The sequence below is a fragment of the Chelonoidis abingdonii genome, chromosome 9, assembly GCF_003597395.2.
Source record: "Chelonoidis abingdonii isolate Lonesome George chromosome 9, CheloAbing_2.0, whole genome shotgun sequence".
NCBI classification, from domain to species: domain Eukaryota; kingdom Metazoa; phylum Chordata; order Testudines; family Testudinidae; genus Chelonoidis; species Chelonoidis abingdonii.
Genome location: NC_133777.1, coordinates 46,613,002 through 46,630,001, shown reverse-complemented (window position 1 = coordinate 46,630,001; position 17,000 = coordinate 46,613,002). Strand labels below are relative to the sequence as shown.

General features: G+C 43.7%; 1 protein-coding gene across 1 annotated transcript in view; it reads right to left on the bottom strand.

Annotated features, from left to right (window-relative positions):
• The window catches only part of ARID3B (AT-rich interaction domain 3B), a 47,518-nt gene that overhangs the window by 16,104 nt on the left and 14,414 nt on the right, over positions 1 to 17,000 (bottom strand). Inside the window, exons 3-4 of the mRNA XM_032799763.2 lie at positions 16,397 to 16,468; positions 14,897 to 14,969 (exon numbers count right to left, since the gene is read on the bottom strand). Coding sequence (XP_032655654.1) covers positions 14,897 to 14,969; positions 16,397 to 16,468 — 145 coding nt within the window. The remainder of the gene's footprint in view (positions 1 to 14,896; positions 14,970 to 16,396; positions 16,469 to 17,000) is intronic.

Sequence of the window (17,000 nt, the reverse complement as noted above, 5' to 3'; positions counted from 1 at the left end):
GTTAGGGAGTGAGAGGGGTTTGGACGTTTACTCCAGCCCCCTTTGTCTCCTTCACCTCCAAACACAATTTGGCTCTTTTATGCATTATGAGCACATTTGCAAATGTGAAGTCCCCCCACACTTTGTGTTTAAAGAGACATTGTTGCCCAGTTGATTTAGTCTCAACATCTAGGCTTCCGAAAATTAAAGTTTAACAGAAATTGAAGATCAACTGAAATCTGATTTTTTTTTTAAATTCCATTTAAGTGGGTTTTCTGGGTGACATTGCAGACCTTCCCTTGCTGCATTTGCAACCCAAATACAGTAGCAAGAAATTAGTGCATGAGAGCCAGAAAGTGAAACTAACTAATCCATTTTCATTGTCCAAACTGAGTAAACAATCAGCATAAAGAGTGAAATGTACATTAGATTTCAGACCCTGGCTATGTCTTTCCTGCAGTCTGACACTGAGTTGGGAAATCAGGAGTTAATCTTACTTTAGCCTTATATGTTCGAGCATGACCACACTGCAGATGATCAGCAGCCTAGCTCCACATACCTCCTGTAAAGCCACACACCTGCACAAGTACAGTGTATCCAGTCATGAGAGGCACATAGATATCGGAGTGTATATCCCAAAGAGCACAGTCCCACAACTCACTGCACCACTCTAGGCTTCTTTTTGCAGGGTGCTGTGGGACAAACGTCTGTTCAGTTTTAGTAAACTCACAGGTTAACACAGGTATGAAAATCTGATTTTTAACCTGCCAGTGCCCCTTTCCCAGAACTTAAAAGTAAGAAGCTGGGATTTCAAAGTTGAAAGTAATGAAATCTAGCCAACAAGACAGAAAAATGTAGGCATGGCAAATATTTCATTACATAGGAAATGCCATGCTGGATCAAAGCAATGGTCCATCTAATTGCACTGTCCTGTCTAGGACAGAGGTTAGTATCAAAATCTTTACAGGAAGGCATAAGAAACCCAGTAATGGACAATTGTGAAATAATTAGCCCACAGAGAGATTTCTTCCAACTCCCAACAGTGGCATATCATATATACCATAGAGGAAAAGACTTTATAGCCCTTTTAAATGGTTTTTATTCTGCTTTGCATAAGAGTCCATCTAAACTCCACTCACATTCTCAGTGCCCTAAGCGTGTGATCCCTTTTTAGCATCCTGTCATGCTTTTTCCCCTCAATACCTGCTGGCATTGAGTTTCACCAGTTAATTATATGCTATATAACACATCCTTTTGTTAGTTTTAAACTTGCTACCTTTCAGTTGTACCGACTTGTCTCCTTGTTTTTGTATTATGGGAAAAGATAAATTGGAACCCTGGGCTGACCATTCAATACTCTGTATACATCGATCATATTCCCATTTATTTGTCTTCTCTCCTCTGTGGCAAGAGTGACTCTTGCCACAGGGGAGGCACCTGTAAAACAGTAATGCCAGACCTGTTATCTATCAGTGGTATCTCATCTGCCACTTTCATTTTGCATCCTATAGTTCCCTTCAGGTCCAAGACTAGAATCATTCCCCAAAAATGGAAATATGTTTGGTCCCCATTCACCCTAACTAGCCAGCCAGAGTTTAAACCAAGTGCTGGTCTACACTTGAAAGTTGTGACAGTATAAATGCATTGGTTAGGGGGTGTGTTTTTTGTTTTTTCACTAGTATAGGTCCACCAGTACAACTCCCAGGGTAGATGCAATTATGCCAGCATAAATATGCCCTATACCAAGATAACTTATTCTCCTTCCCATACGGCAAGCACCTTTATACTACTAGAGCTGTGTCCACATAGAGGGGTTATACCACTTTAACTATAACAGGATGAGTAAAGTGGTACAATTTTCTGGTGTAGACAAGGCCAAAGTCAGCTTGAACTGTGTTAAGATTTGTAAAGAAGTTCACTTAGCATGGTTAAAGGTTCCATGTAGACACAGACAGCATTTCCATACAGAAAACTCTGTAGGAGCAGTCTGGCAACAGCATGTGCTCCACCTTCTCACCACAGTCCTTTTTTAATAGAGCTGGTGGCTTATGTCAATGAATTATTCGCTTATTTTCCTTGGAGGACTTGCAGACACTGAACTGGGAACTTTCCACTTCTCTGCAGGGCAGGGTGTGTAAATAAAAATCTTATTTATCCCTCTTTCATCCCACCTCACAAATAGGAAGAGAGTTTGTTTTCAACTCCTTTACTGCTGGATACATATTTCTGACCAGGTGGCCACTTTCAATGGAATGCCAGAGCATTCCAACAAAGTAGATAATTACAAAAGTTGCATTGATGATACTACAGTCCATATCAGAGCCCAGTTCTTTGGTCAGCAATGACAGGGGAGGGCAGAACTGGAGCACTTCTCTCTCCTCTCCTCCTCCCCCGAGGCCATCTTGTGATGCTCAAAACCACCCACTCTTCCCCAATCCAATTTAGAGAATAGTATTAGCTCGCTCATAAGGGACTTTCATCCAGCTATGCTTGGACATTGGCCAGATGGGACAGCTGGAACATGAAAGAAAGGGACATTAATAAGGTTCTTCAGGAAAACAAGGGGCTGGCAAGGGGAAATACTGAGATATTACATATTTTTTTTAAAAACTGAGCTTTAGCCAAAACCATAATTTTTCACCCTCTCTAGCTCCTCTCAACCCATGATCTCAAAATACTTTACATACATTAATGAATTAACTCACCTACCTCACAGAGGGACTCTGAAAATATTATCCTCATTTTACAGATGGGGAAACTGAGGCACAGTCAAAATGCTGATGGAGGAACAGAACTCAAATCTGACTTCCCGTAGCCAGCTGTAACCACCAGGAAATACTCCCTTCCTCTGGATAACTTTTAAAAATAGGACCATTATAGAAAAATCTAGGAGTCCCATGGCACCTTAAAGACATGCTTGTATCTGTAATTTTCACTCCATGCATCTGAAAAAGTGAGGTTTTTATCCATGAAAGCTTATGCCCAAATAAATCTGTTAGTCTTTAAGGTGCCACCAGACTCCTCTTTTTTTGTGTGTGGACATAGACTAACACAGCTACTCCTCTGATACTTAGGACCCTTATAGGAAAATCCTACAGAACTTCATAAGAATCTATAAAAAAAGACTCCAAAAACCCACAGAATGAGATTTTTAATAGATTTTCTTTAACCATCCTGCAGAGTTTTACAAGAGAGAGACACTTTCTGTTACATTCTGTAGGAAAGCTAAAACCATAGCATAGAGGGAAGTGGTTATTTTCTATGAAATGCTACAGGACTTTCCATAAAAGGAGAATGTTGAGTAACATTCTCTTAACTTGCATGAGCCAGGGAATGCGAAAGGGGTTGTGTTTTGGGTTCCCGTAAACTCTGGGTGCTCTCCATTGGTTTAGTCAGCCAGAGCTCAGCACATTTCACAGGAGCTGATTGCAAAATGCAGACAGTAAGTGAGGAAAGGCTGCTCTTTGAGCCCCCCTCCCCCAGTCCTTTCAGAGGAAGGGAAAGGTGATAAAGTCTTTATTGGAAACCTCCAGCTCTGAACAGGAAAGGCCGAAAAACGAGCAGCATCACGGGACAGGAGGAGGCTGAAGCAGAGCGCTCCTTTCACAGTCGGCTGCAAGCCTTGTCAGGGCCCATGATGGATTACTGTCATCTGGCAGCATCAGGATTAATGATCCGGAGGTCAGAGGGGAGAATTCCAGAGGGAAAGGTCACTGACCTGGGGCACAGCATAAGACTTGTTGCTGTTTGATGGCAAACTCATTTTACTGTACTTTCCAGCCTGTCTCCCTCTATTCTACTAGCTCAAGGAAACGCCTTCTGCAGCCACTACATTGGCTGTGGGGCCTCCTTTAAATCAGAGAAGGGGGGGTGGGGCTCCTCTCCACGCAGTTGTTGCAGGAATAACTACCTTTTCCTCCCTTGAAGTGAACTCACTACGCAACCCCAGGCCACCTCACCTCTGATACTGAGTAATCAGAATCAGACTGGGGCCTAGGCACTATAATAAACAACAGAGTGAGGCATTTGCATCCCATGGAAAAGGGTTGCTGCCCAACTGACATGATGGGATTCTGAGGAACACAAATGTCTACATACTGCAGTCGTGGCCACAGGCCCCAATGAAAATGGGGGCTCTGCTGTGCTAAAGGTTGAATAGACAACCAGGCAGATTGTCTCTGTCCTCTAATATGAGAAAGGATCAAGGGCAGGAAAATGGGAGTCAAGCTTTTTCAATGGCATATTATTATTTTGTATATATTATATTTTAAAGGCAAGGTTAGATTGGTTTTCCCTGACTACCACACAATCTAGTCATTACTTGTAGGGATCACTGCATAGGTGGGCCTTGAAAAATGATTTACAGGAAAAGATGGCTCTTCTGGATCAATCCAGCAAGGGCGCTCCCAAAGCAAGCTCGTAGAAAGCACGACAATGTGGGTGGGAGAAGCAAGCGAGCTGGGGGCTGAGCCTGGCATCTCTGGAGATGGATGGACAAATAGGGAGGGGCAAAGTTGTCCTCAGTTTCAAAATCCTCTGCAAGACACCTGAACTTGAGGAGATGAAAAAAGGAGAAGCCCCCAAACAGCCCCAAGGCAGGTAGATTTTTGCAAAGGGGAGGAAAGTTGTAACTACAATCAGGGTTTCTTGAGAAAATCATGACGGTAGTTATGTCTGAGTCACCCTTGCAGCCCCTTCTTCCCAACCATACCATTCCCTTCTCCGAAAGCCTTCTCTTACCTTCAAGAGAATGTAACTGAATAAATATACAGAAGCTAAGGTTTTATTCTGAGGGTTTTGAATGTCTCCCTTGTTTAAGGAACAAAGAGTCCTGTGGCACCTTATAGACTAAGATATATTGGAGCATAAGCTTTCATGGGTAAATGCCCACTTCGTCAGATGCATGTAATGGAAATTTCCAGAAGCAGGTATAATTATGCAGGCCAGAATCAGTCTGGAGATAACGAGGTTAGTTCAATCAGGGAGGATGAGGCTCTCTTCTAGCAGTTGAGCTGTGAACACCAAGGGGGGAAGAGAAACTGCTTTTGTAGTTGGCTAGCCATTCACAGTCTTTGTTTAATCCCTTGTTTAAGCAGCATATGGGGCTGAGTTACTGGCTTGCTCTTTCCTAATTTTGGAGCGGGGGGGGTGAGGAAGAAGAGAACCTTGGAGGTATTCTTTTAACAGGTATGCTTACAACTGGTGGCCAGGAGTCTACAAGGTCCAATGGAAAGAGCACTGATGAGGGAGTCAGGAGACCTGAGTTCTTTGCTCTCCTGCCTTCTTCCTGTAGGACTTTGGCCAATCACTTTACTGATTTGTGCCTTAATCTTCCCATCTGTATATTGGGGATAATGTAATTTATCCACGTGTTTCAAGATCTACATTTTGGAGCAAAATATTCCCTCCTTTCCCCCACCCCTCAGCCCCGCCCCTACTATACATGCCTGAAGATGGCTGGTCTTTGTGGTATTTTAATCTGGGACTCGACCAGAGCAGTGACCCATCCTTCTTCTCCTCTTTACCCTGTGCCAACACTTCTCTGAGAGATCGTTGCTCAGCCAGGTTTGGGAGTCCTAACCTGCTTTGATTTAAGAGAGGTCATTACCCTTCCTTTGTCGCAGCAATTCCCCAGGCAATTTCTTCACACCCTTCCTAGTGATGTAGTCTTTAAATCTGTCCCTCATGCCTCTTTAAAGTCTCCCTTTCTAGAGGGACAGACACTAGAAAAGGATGCCACCATGCAATATTATCTTGCAGAATGTCTTTCGTACAAACTGTAATAAAATGCTTCACAGTTAGAAACAGAAATGAATAGGTAAAGAGAAGACAGTTTTCAACAACTTGCATACAGATAGAAGATGAGGGAAGAGATGCTATTCTAGACTTCTGAATCTGCAGGGGAGCAGACACTTACACCAACAGTGCATGACGGGGTAGGACAGAAGCACCAGATGATCAGAGGGAATGGAGAAGGAAGACGGTGAGGCCTGTGAAACAGGCCGGAGCAAGCCTGTTGAGATATTAAAAAATGAGGAAAGCAGGAACTGAATCTCGAAATGAAATGAAAACTAAATTAGTTGGGGAGGGAGGGGGAACGTGGTTGTACTTTCTACATGTGCACTATCCCTGTTATTCCTCTTCTCTCTAAATGGAGTCCATTGATTAAATTAGTCAGCAATATGCAACTAACATCAGAAGTCTCCATTCCAGGCTCCTGCTCTGCTTAGAATCATCGCCAAGCACAAAATCCAGGGTTTTAAGCAGAGCTAGTTGTGTTGAACCAGAGACCCTGCATGCAGCAGTCAAACTGTTCCCACTTCCTCCACATGAAAGGTTCCATTGTCACCTCTGTTGTGTAAGCTGCCCTAGGTCTCACTCGATGTTAAAATGAGAAAAGCAGCTATGGGGAAATGAGAATAAAGGACCCTCTCTGCCAGTGCCATCACTGATCTAATCTCTCCCCAGATTTGCTGCATTTCCACAGCGGGCATTCTCACCTCCCAATGGGAATGTCACCACCTGATCTGCAAGCCTGCGGATCATCAGAAACTCCTATCAAAGCAGGAGCTGGGACTGAGGGTAATTAATCATGTTCTATTTGACAGGAGGTCCACTTCTTATCTGGACCCCTAGAAATGCCATCGGTCTCTGCTTCCCTCCTCAATAAGTGAGGCTGACAGTCAGTGGCCCCTTATCAGATTTCAGCTGCTGAGCCAGAGGCGGCCTACCTGGCTTGTGCACACACTTGCCCAATGACCACAATCCTATTATATTGATAGGGGCAGGGGGCTTCTACATCCCAGTGCCAAGTGCACTACCATCCCAGTCGAGGTCCCATGGAAATTTGCTGCTCTTCACATTAAGATCAAATAAAGTCCCACTGTTCAACTACTACTGACACAGCTGGGTCCAATATATTTGCTATTCCCCATTTCTCTGCCAGATGTTGAACAGCTTTGCAACTGGTGGGGTTTCCACCCCTATGACCTTTGGACTAACAAGCAAAGGTGGGAGATGAACTCTTCCTCAGTCAAAGTGGACACATGAATACATTTGGAAGAAATGCAAAGGAAAGAAGGAAGCGGAGCAGACATACAGCCACAACTAGGCTTAGCTGGGCAACTTAAGGCCAGCTGCTTATGGGTTGTGACAGAGGGTCTGGAATCCATGCCAAACCGTTCTGCCTTTTTGTATTTGCCTATGTACCTGTAAGGCCCTCATCACCACAGTATCCAAATGGCTAGGTTCTAAGTTGCTTGAGCACAGCAAGAGTCATTAAATCACTTGATTAGAAACAGGCTGCCAAGTTAGCTAGGAAGCCAGAAAGCCCAGAGCATCCACAATGACTAGGAAGTACCAATATAAAGAAGATCTTTGGGAGGAGAGGATTTGGATCACTAATATCCAGGCTATGGGACAATAGATTAACTCTTCACAAGCCAAAATCTAATTCCTCATGGCCAGGCGGGAGGTGAACTTTACATCCTCAATTCTGCATTACAGGGAAAAGCTTAACAGGGAGTCCTCCAACTGGTTATTTTAAGACAGAGGTGGGCAAATTATAGGCTGCTGGCCAGACCATCATGCCCAGCCCCCAAGCGCCAGGCCCGGAAGGCTAGACCCCGACCCCTCCCCGGCTGTCCCCTTCCCCTGCAGCCTCAGCTTGCTCATTTCGCTGCCGAGGCAATACTCTGGGTGACAGGGCTGTGAGCTCCTGGGGCAGAGCCTGGCCTGGCCTGACCCGTCTCTGTGCTGCTTGGTGGTGGCAGTGTGGCCTGGCTCCAGCCAGACAGCCCAGCTGTGGCGCCGCCAGCCGCTGGTGCTCCAGGCAGCCCAGTAAGGAGGCAGGGGGGTTGCACAGAGGGCAGGGGAGTTTGGGGGGTGGTCAGGGAACAGGAGTGTGTGGGGGGGGGGTGGATGGGGCAGGAGTCCCAGAGGCAGGGGTGGCTCTATGTTTTTTGCTGCCCCAAGCACGGCAGTCACACGGATTCAGCAGCAGTTCTATGGGAGATCCATCAGTCCCACGCCTTTTGGGCACCCACCGCCAAACTACCGCTGAAACCGCGGGACTGGTAGTAGTATTTATGTGCCCCTTCAAAGGTGGGAAAGCATCACTACTTCTATGTCTATTAAGGTTGAATGGGTGATTTTCATTCTGGAATTTCCTAACTTGAGTGACTAACTCTGCAACCTTAATGAGAGGAATGATGGTGCAGTGGCTAGGATGTCAGCTTGAGACAAGAGAGATCCAGGTTCAATTTCCTGCTTTCCTACAAACTCCTTGTGCAATTTAGGGGTTAAACTAGATGATCCTTGCGGTCCTCTCTAGCCCTATGATTCCATTAATATCATATACTGCGTGACCCTTCCCTCCTTAAGTGCTCAAGGCCCCTACAAAAGAATGCAATATAAATAAAAGCATATACAACTCCTCCTAACACACAAACAAGTAATCAATAATGGGGAGATTAGTGAGTAAATGATGTGCCCAGCTTCACACCTATCCATCATTTTACACAGGAATTCAGTTACCACAGTCCTCAGCTCCTTAAATCAGATCAATTGGCCAAAATAAGTAGCCGATTCAGTGAATGAAATAAATCCTGAAGTGAGATAGAAATTTATACAATTCAGGGGCTAGAACAATTCAGCAGCACAGGACAGAGGTTTGTTACTTTAAATCAGAACATCCAAGTGTTTCATTCTTTGTTTGCCCACAACTCATCTCTCCTGAGAGCAATGACTGGGAACTCTTCTTTCTGGGGTAGCATGCTGAGGGAGATTTCTCCATTGTGGACCTTCTGCTTTGGTGCTAGGAGACATATCTGCCCTAAAAATCACTTACCCTGTCTGCTTAACATTGACAAACAGGCGTGGAGAATTTACACCCAATTTAGAGAACTACTTTATTTTATTCAGAAACCAAGATATCCCTGCAAGAGCAAAAGAAACTTGTGAAGTTGAGAAAGGGCAGAGGGAGGGGGTATATCCTGGACACGTGTATGCCTATAGATAAAAGAATCACCAGTGTTGCCTATAGATAAAAGAATCCATCAGTTAATGCTTTTGTCAATACCACGTATTTGCCATGAGTATTTCCATATCTAAAATGTGCAGATAAAGCACATGACAGAAGGAAACAATTAAAACCACATGCTCAGGCTTACAAAGTCCCTCCTATGCATATGCACATCAAAAACAGAATGGCCAAACCACCTGGGAAAACCAAGGTCACACAGTAACCTTGGTCAGAATTAGCAGAGTTGTACAATCAGAGAGGGTTTACGAGATCATAACAAAGGCAGTACTTTAAATGAACAAAACAGCCTTCTTTCAAAAGGAGCCTTTTCCGATGTGCTAATACATGCAATCTCTTAGGCTGTCTCAGAGAGTTATACCACAATATTCAGTTAGTTCTCTTCCACACACAGTCATTTCTCCAGAGTAACTTCTTGCAAAACACTAGTGATAATCCCAGTAAGATACTTCCATTATACTAGAACACCTCCAAGAAGTTTTGATGGCAATATGTTGAAAACGGGGAAGTGGGGGGAGGGAGAGGAGTGTCATGAGGAAGACCATCATTGTGTACCTAATGCAAAGTCTATGACCACCTGGGGTAGGTTCCATAGAACTTATCTACACTAAATGTGGACACATCCAGTGCAAGGTGTGCACTAGCAGGGTTTTGAAAAAGGTAAAATATACTTCAGAGTGCAATTAGGGTGTATTTCTCTGGTCAGTGAAACAACATTCTATGAGATCAATCATGCAATGAAAGTAGACCCTGAAGATGCTAAAGATTTCATATAAGAGCACATGCAGGAAGTGCAGAGCACACACCCACAGAAATAACTTTATTTCTTTGTTTGGACCAACTTCTGCTGGTGAGACAGGCAAGCTTCTGAGCCACACAGAACTCTTCTTCAGGACCCAGACAAGAGCACTGTGTGGCTCAAAGGTTTGCTTCTCTCACCAAGATAAGTTGGTCCAATAAAAGATATGCCACCCACCTTGTCTCTCGCATATTCTGGGACTGACTCAGCTATAACTACACTACATACATACATTTCTTTTGCCAGCCTTTTCTATGCCTCTATCTCCTCCCCTCTTAAGCAAAGGAGGAGATGTAGGTGGTGCAGTGTTTTAGGTGTTTACAGTTCTCTGGAGAACTGTTTTTCCGATTCATTTTAAGTTGCAAATGTGTTTCAGAGGGGTTAGGTCTAAAACCTACTGCTTTGTGGATGTTTATCCATGCCACAATACTGCTACACAGATTGCTAGGAGTATCATTCTCTGCTAAGGACTCAGATAGGTCAGGACTGAGACGCACTAGCAAAACTACGTGAGGAGCCTTGCTCAGTGCCTGTCAGTGCCATGCCTAGTTGTATGTGAACATTCATATCCCTAAAATTCTCTCCTTTTGCAGCAGAGCTGGAAGTCATGCCCTTCCCAACCTTTCTCCCTCCCACAGCGAAGGGAGGTGGAAGACGCAGTCTAGAAGGGGAGAGTGCGAGAGCAGTGCAGCAACCTAAAGCAAGGTAAAGATAAGGGCTTGTCTGCATGGGAGGTTCGTGCATGGAAGGTCAGTGTCTGACTTTAGAGGGCCCACTTGCTGCACAGTAATGTCCCACATGGACACTTTGAAACACAAATGTATCGAAGAGCACTCTGGAACTTTTAGTGTGCTGTAGCAGTGTCCATAAAGGATGTTACTGTGCAGTAAACTAGTGCATTGTAGATTTATACCCAGGCTTGCCATGCACTAATGTCTCATGCGGGCAAGCCTGATGTCAGTAGATTGGTCACATTGTTGAGCCAGTTCAGAGTTTGTTCTGCACAACAGTCACCCTGATGGTCTGAACTCCTTCCCCACCCCCACCCCGCCTTGTCACAGCTATGGAGAATACAATTCACCTAAATACATACCAAAAAAATCTCCCAACAAAGGAAGAGTTACAGCTTTCCCCTCATTTCCCTCTTCCATCATTACTGCCACTGAAGGGCCATTTTATCACTTGCAGCTGGAGCATTCTGCGACAACCTGCTGTGCTCTGAGGCTGATGAGACCTGCACATTTGATCTGCATTAAACCCATTTCATGGCTTCACATTCTAGGTACATTCCAAGCCATGGCACCAAGGGCCAAGTCTTTTCATGCTCACAGCGCTTCAGTAGCTCCTGTGAAATCTGCTATTTGTTTTTCACATCAGGCCTCCAGTATCAACGTGTTAGCAGTCTCCTGTCATCCCCACCCTCACACACACCCCAAACAAGGGCCAGCACCATCCAGTGTCTCTGTAATAGGGCAGGAAAATCCCCATCATTATACCAATTATACTGACAAAAAGAGCTGCATTCACTCCCACTTAGATTTGAGGTATAAATTAACTGGACACAGACAGACGGGAACACACACAGACGGACGGACAGACACAGAAACATAGCACTTTGTTCTCAGCTCCCAGATACATTAACGCCTCAGTTTATCAGTTTCTTTCTGGCGGGCTCTTTCTGAACAAGGTGTTTATATTTAATGAGAAAGAAGACTGATGTGTGTTAGGTGGGAGTGCAGAGGGGAAAGAGACAAGTATTCATAATAATCTGTGTGTCCACTCTGCTGTGAGAGTGACTAAATGTTGGGAGCATGCCAGAGTCCATCAGTGTGTGTACAAATATGTCCATGTTTGCCTGATATGCTGCTCCAGCTGCTGCTAGCAGTACTGAAGGCATCACAGGAAAATACTAGAGTGAAAACTCACTGTGAGCAGTACACCAATCTCAAACTGAACTCCACAGAGTCTCTTGACTAACTTTTTAGGGGGTTGTCACAGGAGCAATGGCTCCCAGGCAAATACCAGTCCAGCCATATGACTTGCAATCTAGCTTGTTCTGCGTAGCAGCACTAAATGGATGTCAGTCGTAGGAGTTATCAGAAAGATTGGAAACAGCACTCTAGAATTTAACTCCCACTATGGGTAGTGCTCTTAACATGTCCTCTTAAATATCCTTCTGGAAAACAAGAGCAGCAAGAAAACAAAACACTGGCAATGTACAGCTGATTCAAAGCTATACTCCTACAACAGCCAGCTGGTGACCGGCTCAGCCTCTGCAATGGGAGCATGTTGCTAGTTAATAATTAAACAGTAATCGGAAGAAGGCATTGAGGTAGTGAGCAGATTTCTCTCAAGGTAACAAGAGGTTTTCCATTGCTGCCAATCACACTCTTCTAGGACTATATTCTTGTTTCTTCATTTAGACTAAAACATGCAGATAACAGTCATAAATACAAACTAATTAGGACTTCTTAAACCTTTGCCCACGGAGGACCCAGAATCAGTGAAACAGGGCTCAAGCTTTTAAAATGCCACAAGAGTAAATTCCCACACTGTTGGATGTGGAAGCCCTAGCAACATCAGAAAGGGTGTGGTATGTTACAGCAAAGCTATGGAAGACAGATGAGGTACAAACCATGCAGCAGATATGCCCGCAATTAGCCAGAAATGTGATTGCAATGGGGGCCACCCTTTCCCCCATCCTCATCATGTTTCTGCAAGCCTTTGAGAATTTCAAGAAAGGAACGTATCCCAGAAATACCATGGTGAAGTGTCAAACCAAGGGGAGGTGAGGCCCAAACTCCAGTGCAAGGCAGTTAAAGGGCAACTGGCTGCTCTTCAGCTTCAGAAGACAGATGTTTCCCATAATTCTTTACTCGATTTCCTGAGAAATAACCTGGGTAGTGACCATTGCTGTAAGAGCCCTAAGGTAAGTGAGATGGTTTCCTGGTTCTAGTGCTGTCAGTTATAGAACATTATACTATGACGGGAGTAAGCGGAGGGCAAGGTATTTCCCTCTTATATGTTAAATGCTCACTATGCCAGTTCCTAGAACCAGCAGATTGAGACAATGAAAGGACCAGAATGTGGCATAGCACTTTTTATTTACAGAACTTCTTCACTGCCAGCCCACAGTCCTTTTGGCATGTCTAAAAGAGGCCATTATCTTCCTGTTCCAATGACAGATCTGCCTAAAACATAACAGACAAATTGACCAAGTATGGCACATTACAGTTCTCTAGCAAAGGAATGTTACTTCAACTTTCTTTGTGCTGCAAAAGAGATATTAAAGACTGCCAATTTTTTTACCAACCTCTGGGGGGAAAAAAGGCATTTGAAAGGAAAATTCAATTCAACCTCAGATGATGGTTTTCTACATATGACTGGACAACAAAATGGCAGATGAAATTCAATGTTGAGAAGTGCAAAGAAATGCACATTGGGAAACATAATCCCAAGTATACATACAAAATAATTGGGTCTAAATTAGCTGTTACCACTGAAAAAGAAACTTGGAGTCATCATGGATAATTCTCTGAAAACATCTGCTCAATGTGCAGCAGCATTCAAAAAAGTGAACAGAATGTTAAGAACTATTAGGAAGTCATAAAGAGAAAAATATTATAATGCCTCTATATAAAACTATGGTACACCCAGACCTTGAATACCGTGTGCAATTCTGGTTGCCCCATCTCAAAAAAAGATATTTGAATTGTAAAAAGGTACAAAGAAGGGCAACTGAAATGATTAAGGGTATGGAAGAGCTTCCATATGAGGAAAGATTAAAAAGACAGATTGTTCTGCTTGAAGAGACTACTAAAGGGAGATATGATAGAGGTCTAAAAAATCAAAAATGGTGGAGAGTTGAATATGGAACTGTTATTTACCACTTCACATCACTGTGACCCCTGGTTTGTGTGTTAAGTTGACAGGCAGCAGGTTTAAGATAAACAGAAGGAAGTCTTTCTTCACACAGCGCAGGAGTTAACCTGTGAAATTCATTGCCAGAGGATGTTGTGGAGACCAAAAGCATAACTGGTTTCAAAAAATAATTTGGTAAGTTTATGGAAGATAGGTCCACCAAAGGCTACTAGCCAAGATGGTCAGGGTCACAACCCCATGCCCTGTGTATCTCTAAATCTCTGACTTGCAGAAGCTGAGACTGAATGACAGAGGATAGATCACTCAGTAATGCCATGTTCTGTAATTCCCACTGAAGCATCTGGCACCAGCCACTATCTGAAGACAGGATACTGGGATAGATGGACCCAATGTCTGACCCAGGATGGCCATTCTTATGTTCTTGTATCCGTACGCATTTATTAATCATTCTTCTTCAACTGGCAGAACTATACTTAGAAAGACATCTACAAAATATTCTAGCGGAGCAACTCCACCCCCCTACTTCTGTCATGAGAAAAACCACAAAATAAAGTGGTTGACAGCAAAAGAGCATGACAGTTTCCTCTAAACTGTGTTCCTGGGCTCAGCTGAATAGAATGTATGAAATAGAAATCCAAGTCTAAGGAATGCAGTGTGGTAACAAGAAAATAAAAAGAGTGCTTTGTATCTATTTTCCAAGCCCCCATATTGCAGATTCTAGGCATTAGCATGAGCACCTACTTTATATGCAGATCCTGTCTAACAGAGTGGGTGTTCACACACATCTTCCATGATGTATAGCATGAAAATAAGACACCAGGGGCTTCTTGGGGGTGATCAGTGTCAACACAGCAGCTTATTCTGAGACAGGGTGTAGATTTATGTGAATGTTTCAAAAATTGGTTTGTTGCAGGATAAGAAGCAGAAATCAATTGTTCCAAAATGGATCCTAGAGTCTGCTTTTTTTAGGCAAGTGAAAGTGAGGGTAGGGAAACTGGTCATGTCCTTATAATCCAGGATTCAAGGACAGGACAGTTCTTTACACAGCCCTTTTATTCTCAAAACAAGTATCTTAGGTCATACTACTGTTCTCCCACCTGATCAGCAAGCTCAAGTGGCAGCTTCATTCTTTTGAGCCAGCTCCTAGAGCACTGTCCCATTTTATATTATCCAAATAAAGCAAATGGCTCACTCACCTCTCTTCTGCATAAAGATGAAGAGGTCATCCAGGAATGCCTTCCGTTCAGGGTCACTATCCAGTTCGTACAGCTGGGGAAATCAAGAAAAATATTGGTATAACCAAAGCTAGGGCAGACAGAGAGGGTAAGACCACTATATATTGTACTGGGCCTCACGTGATGGTGGGACAACATGCCGCCACAGAGGTAGAGGCAAATCAGTGTTAGAGTTCTGGTCTCCTCCACTGACCAGGCTGAAGTGTAGCAAGCTGAGCTGAACCTCTATAGTGTAGATCAGCCCTCAGAGCACACTAGCGCCTCCAATTCACACCTTAAAGGCACCAAAGAGATGCAACTTCTGATCTTGTTATTCCCTCCTCTGAGTTTTCCACTGATGTGACAATCCCTGAAATGCCTTGAAGGGAGAGGGGAAAGAAAAGATACAGAACTTTCAAATTGTGCTAACAAGTAATGCCTGGTGGGAGATGCTCCTATGAAATAAGTACTCTCACTCACCTCCGCAATCAGCCTAGAATCAATGTTCTGAAGATATATTTTGCCAAAATGTCCTCAAGATCCAGTGTTTCGGATTAAATATTTCTCAAAAAGTTTCATATAAGATGTATTCAGAAAACAAATTCTACTTAGCATCACCCTCTGATATTTCAGAAAAGGTGAGGCAGGAGAATCATGCAACTGTTCCACAGCAAATCCAATTTTCACCTATGGCAGATACTGGGGGGATATACCATGACTGGCTGAAAGACATACAGTGCCAGTACTGCTAGCAGAAAAAGTCCCAAGGAACAAAAACTCCTGCATGTGGAGGAGAAATGAAGTCCATGTAGTTGTGGAAATCATTTCTTCTGCTGGCCATAGCTGCTCTGTTACGGAAGGATATCAATGGAAAAGCAAAGCACCAATGGGTTAACATGTCTGTCTGTCTTTCTCTCAAGATATGGAGTTAGCTACTCAAAGTCTGTCTATTCTACAAGAAAATGGGTTTATTGGGTCATTTCCTCTATTGCCTACCTCTTCTCACACACTAAGCTATTGGGAAGGAAACGCATCACTGGATTTGCACAGCAATTAGGTACACACCTTCAAAAAGGGCTAGTTTAAATTAAACACATTGTTTATTGTCTGACAGGACACACACTGCTGCCACAGTTCAAAATTGCTAATCAGTTTCAAGAAGCTGAATCCTGTACTACCAGCCGAAGAGGGTTGCTGATCAGAAGCGTTAAATATCATAACTGATAGCTAGGAGCTTTTATTGAAAGCTGCCTTTCAGCCATCAAAAGCAATAACATGGCCTAACCCTACCGGTCCCCAGACACAGACGTTGCTAAGTGAATTTCAGTGTACACAGTCCCTCCTTCACATTCCCACAAGCTGCAGCAGAACAGTCTGGGATTAGTAATCCCTCGACAAAACAGAGGGGAGGAACATGCTGAAAGTTATCTCCCTCAACCCCAGCTCCACACGCAGTGAATTTCAATGGTCAGACAGACTTACCTTGGCAAAATCTCGAGAGATTTCTCTTCCTCGGCCTCCATCAGCTTCTTCACTCCAAGTCAGACTTCCATTCTAAGGGAACAGAAAGGAGAGGATGAGTGGACTATAGGGAGAGGGCCCTTGCTATGGGTGGCAATTTCAAATGGAGAGTACACGTCCGGAGGAGGGCACTTCTGGTGTAGGGGACACAGAAATGGAGAGAAGTATTTAAGCAGAGAATCATGTCATATTTTAATTAAGCTTCCAAGCAAATGTGGCCACAAAAGCTGGCTGGAAAATAGAAATCCCTTCCCACAAAAATGTTAATATTTTTTAAAATAAAATTTATTCTTATCTGTATGAAAAGTCAAAAATGCAAAATTTTTTGCAGGAAGGAACTTCCAGAGAAATCCCATGTTGGGAGCCTCAAGGCAGAATTTTTCAGTTTGCCAGCTATCTGCCTGGAAGACTCTTGTCAATTTTACTTTCTGACTGCATGCCAGAAGCTGGTCCCCTCTAGCTCAGCTGCTGGAAAATTCCTGACCAGCTCTAATGGCACATTCTTCCACCTGTTAGACATCAGTGATCTAACATTTGAAGTGGGGGATCTGTTCATTCACTGTAG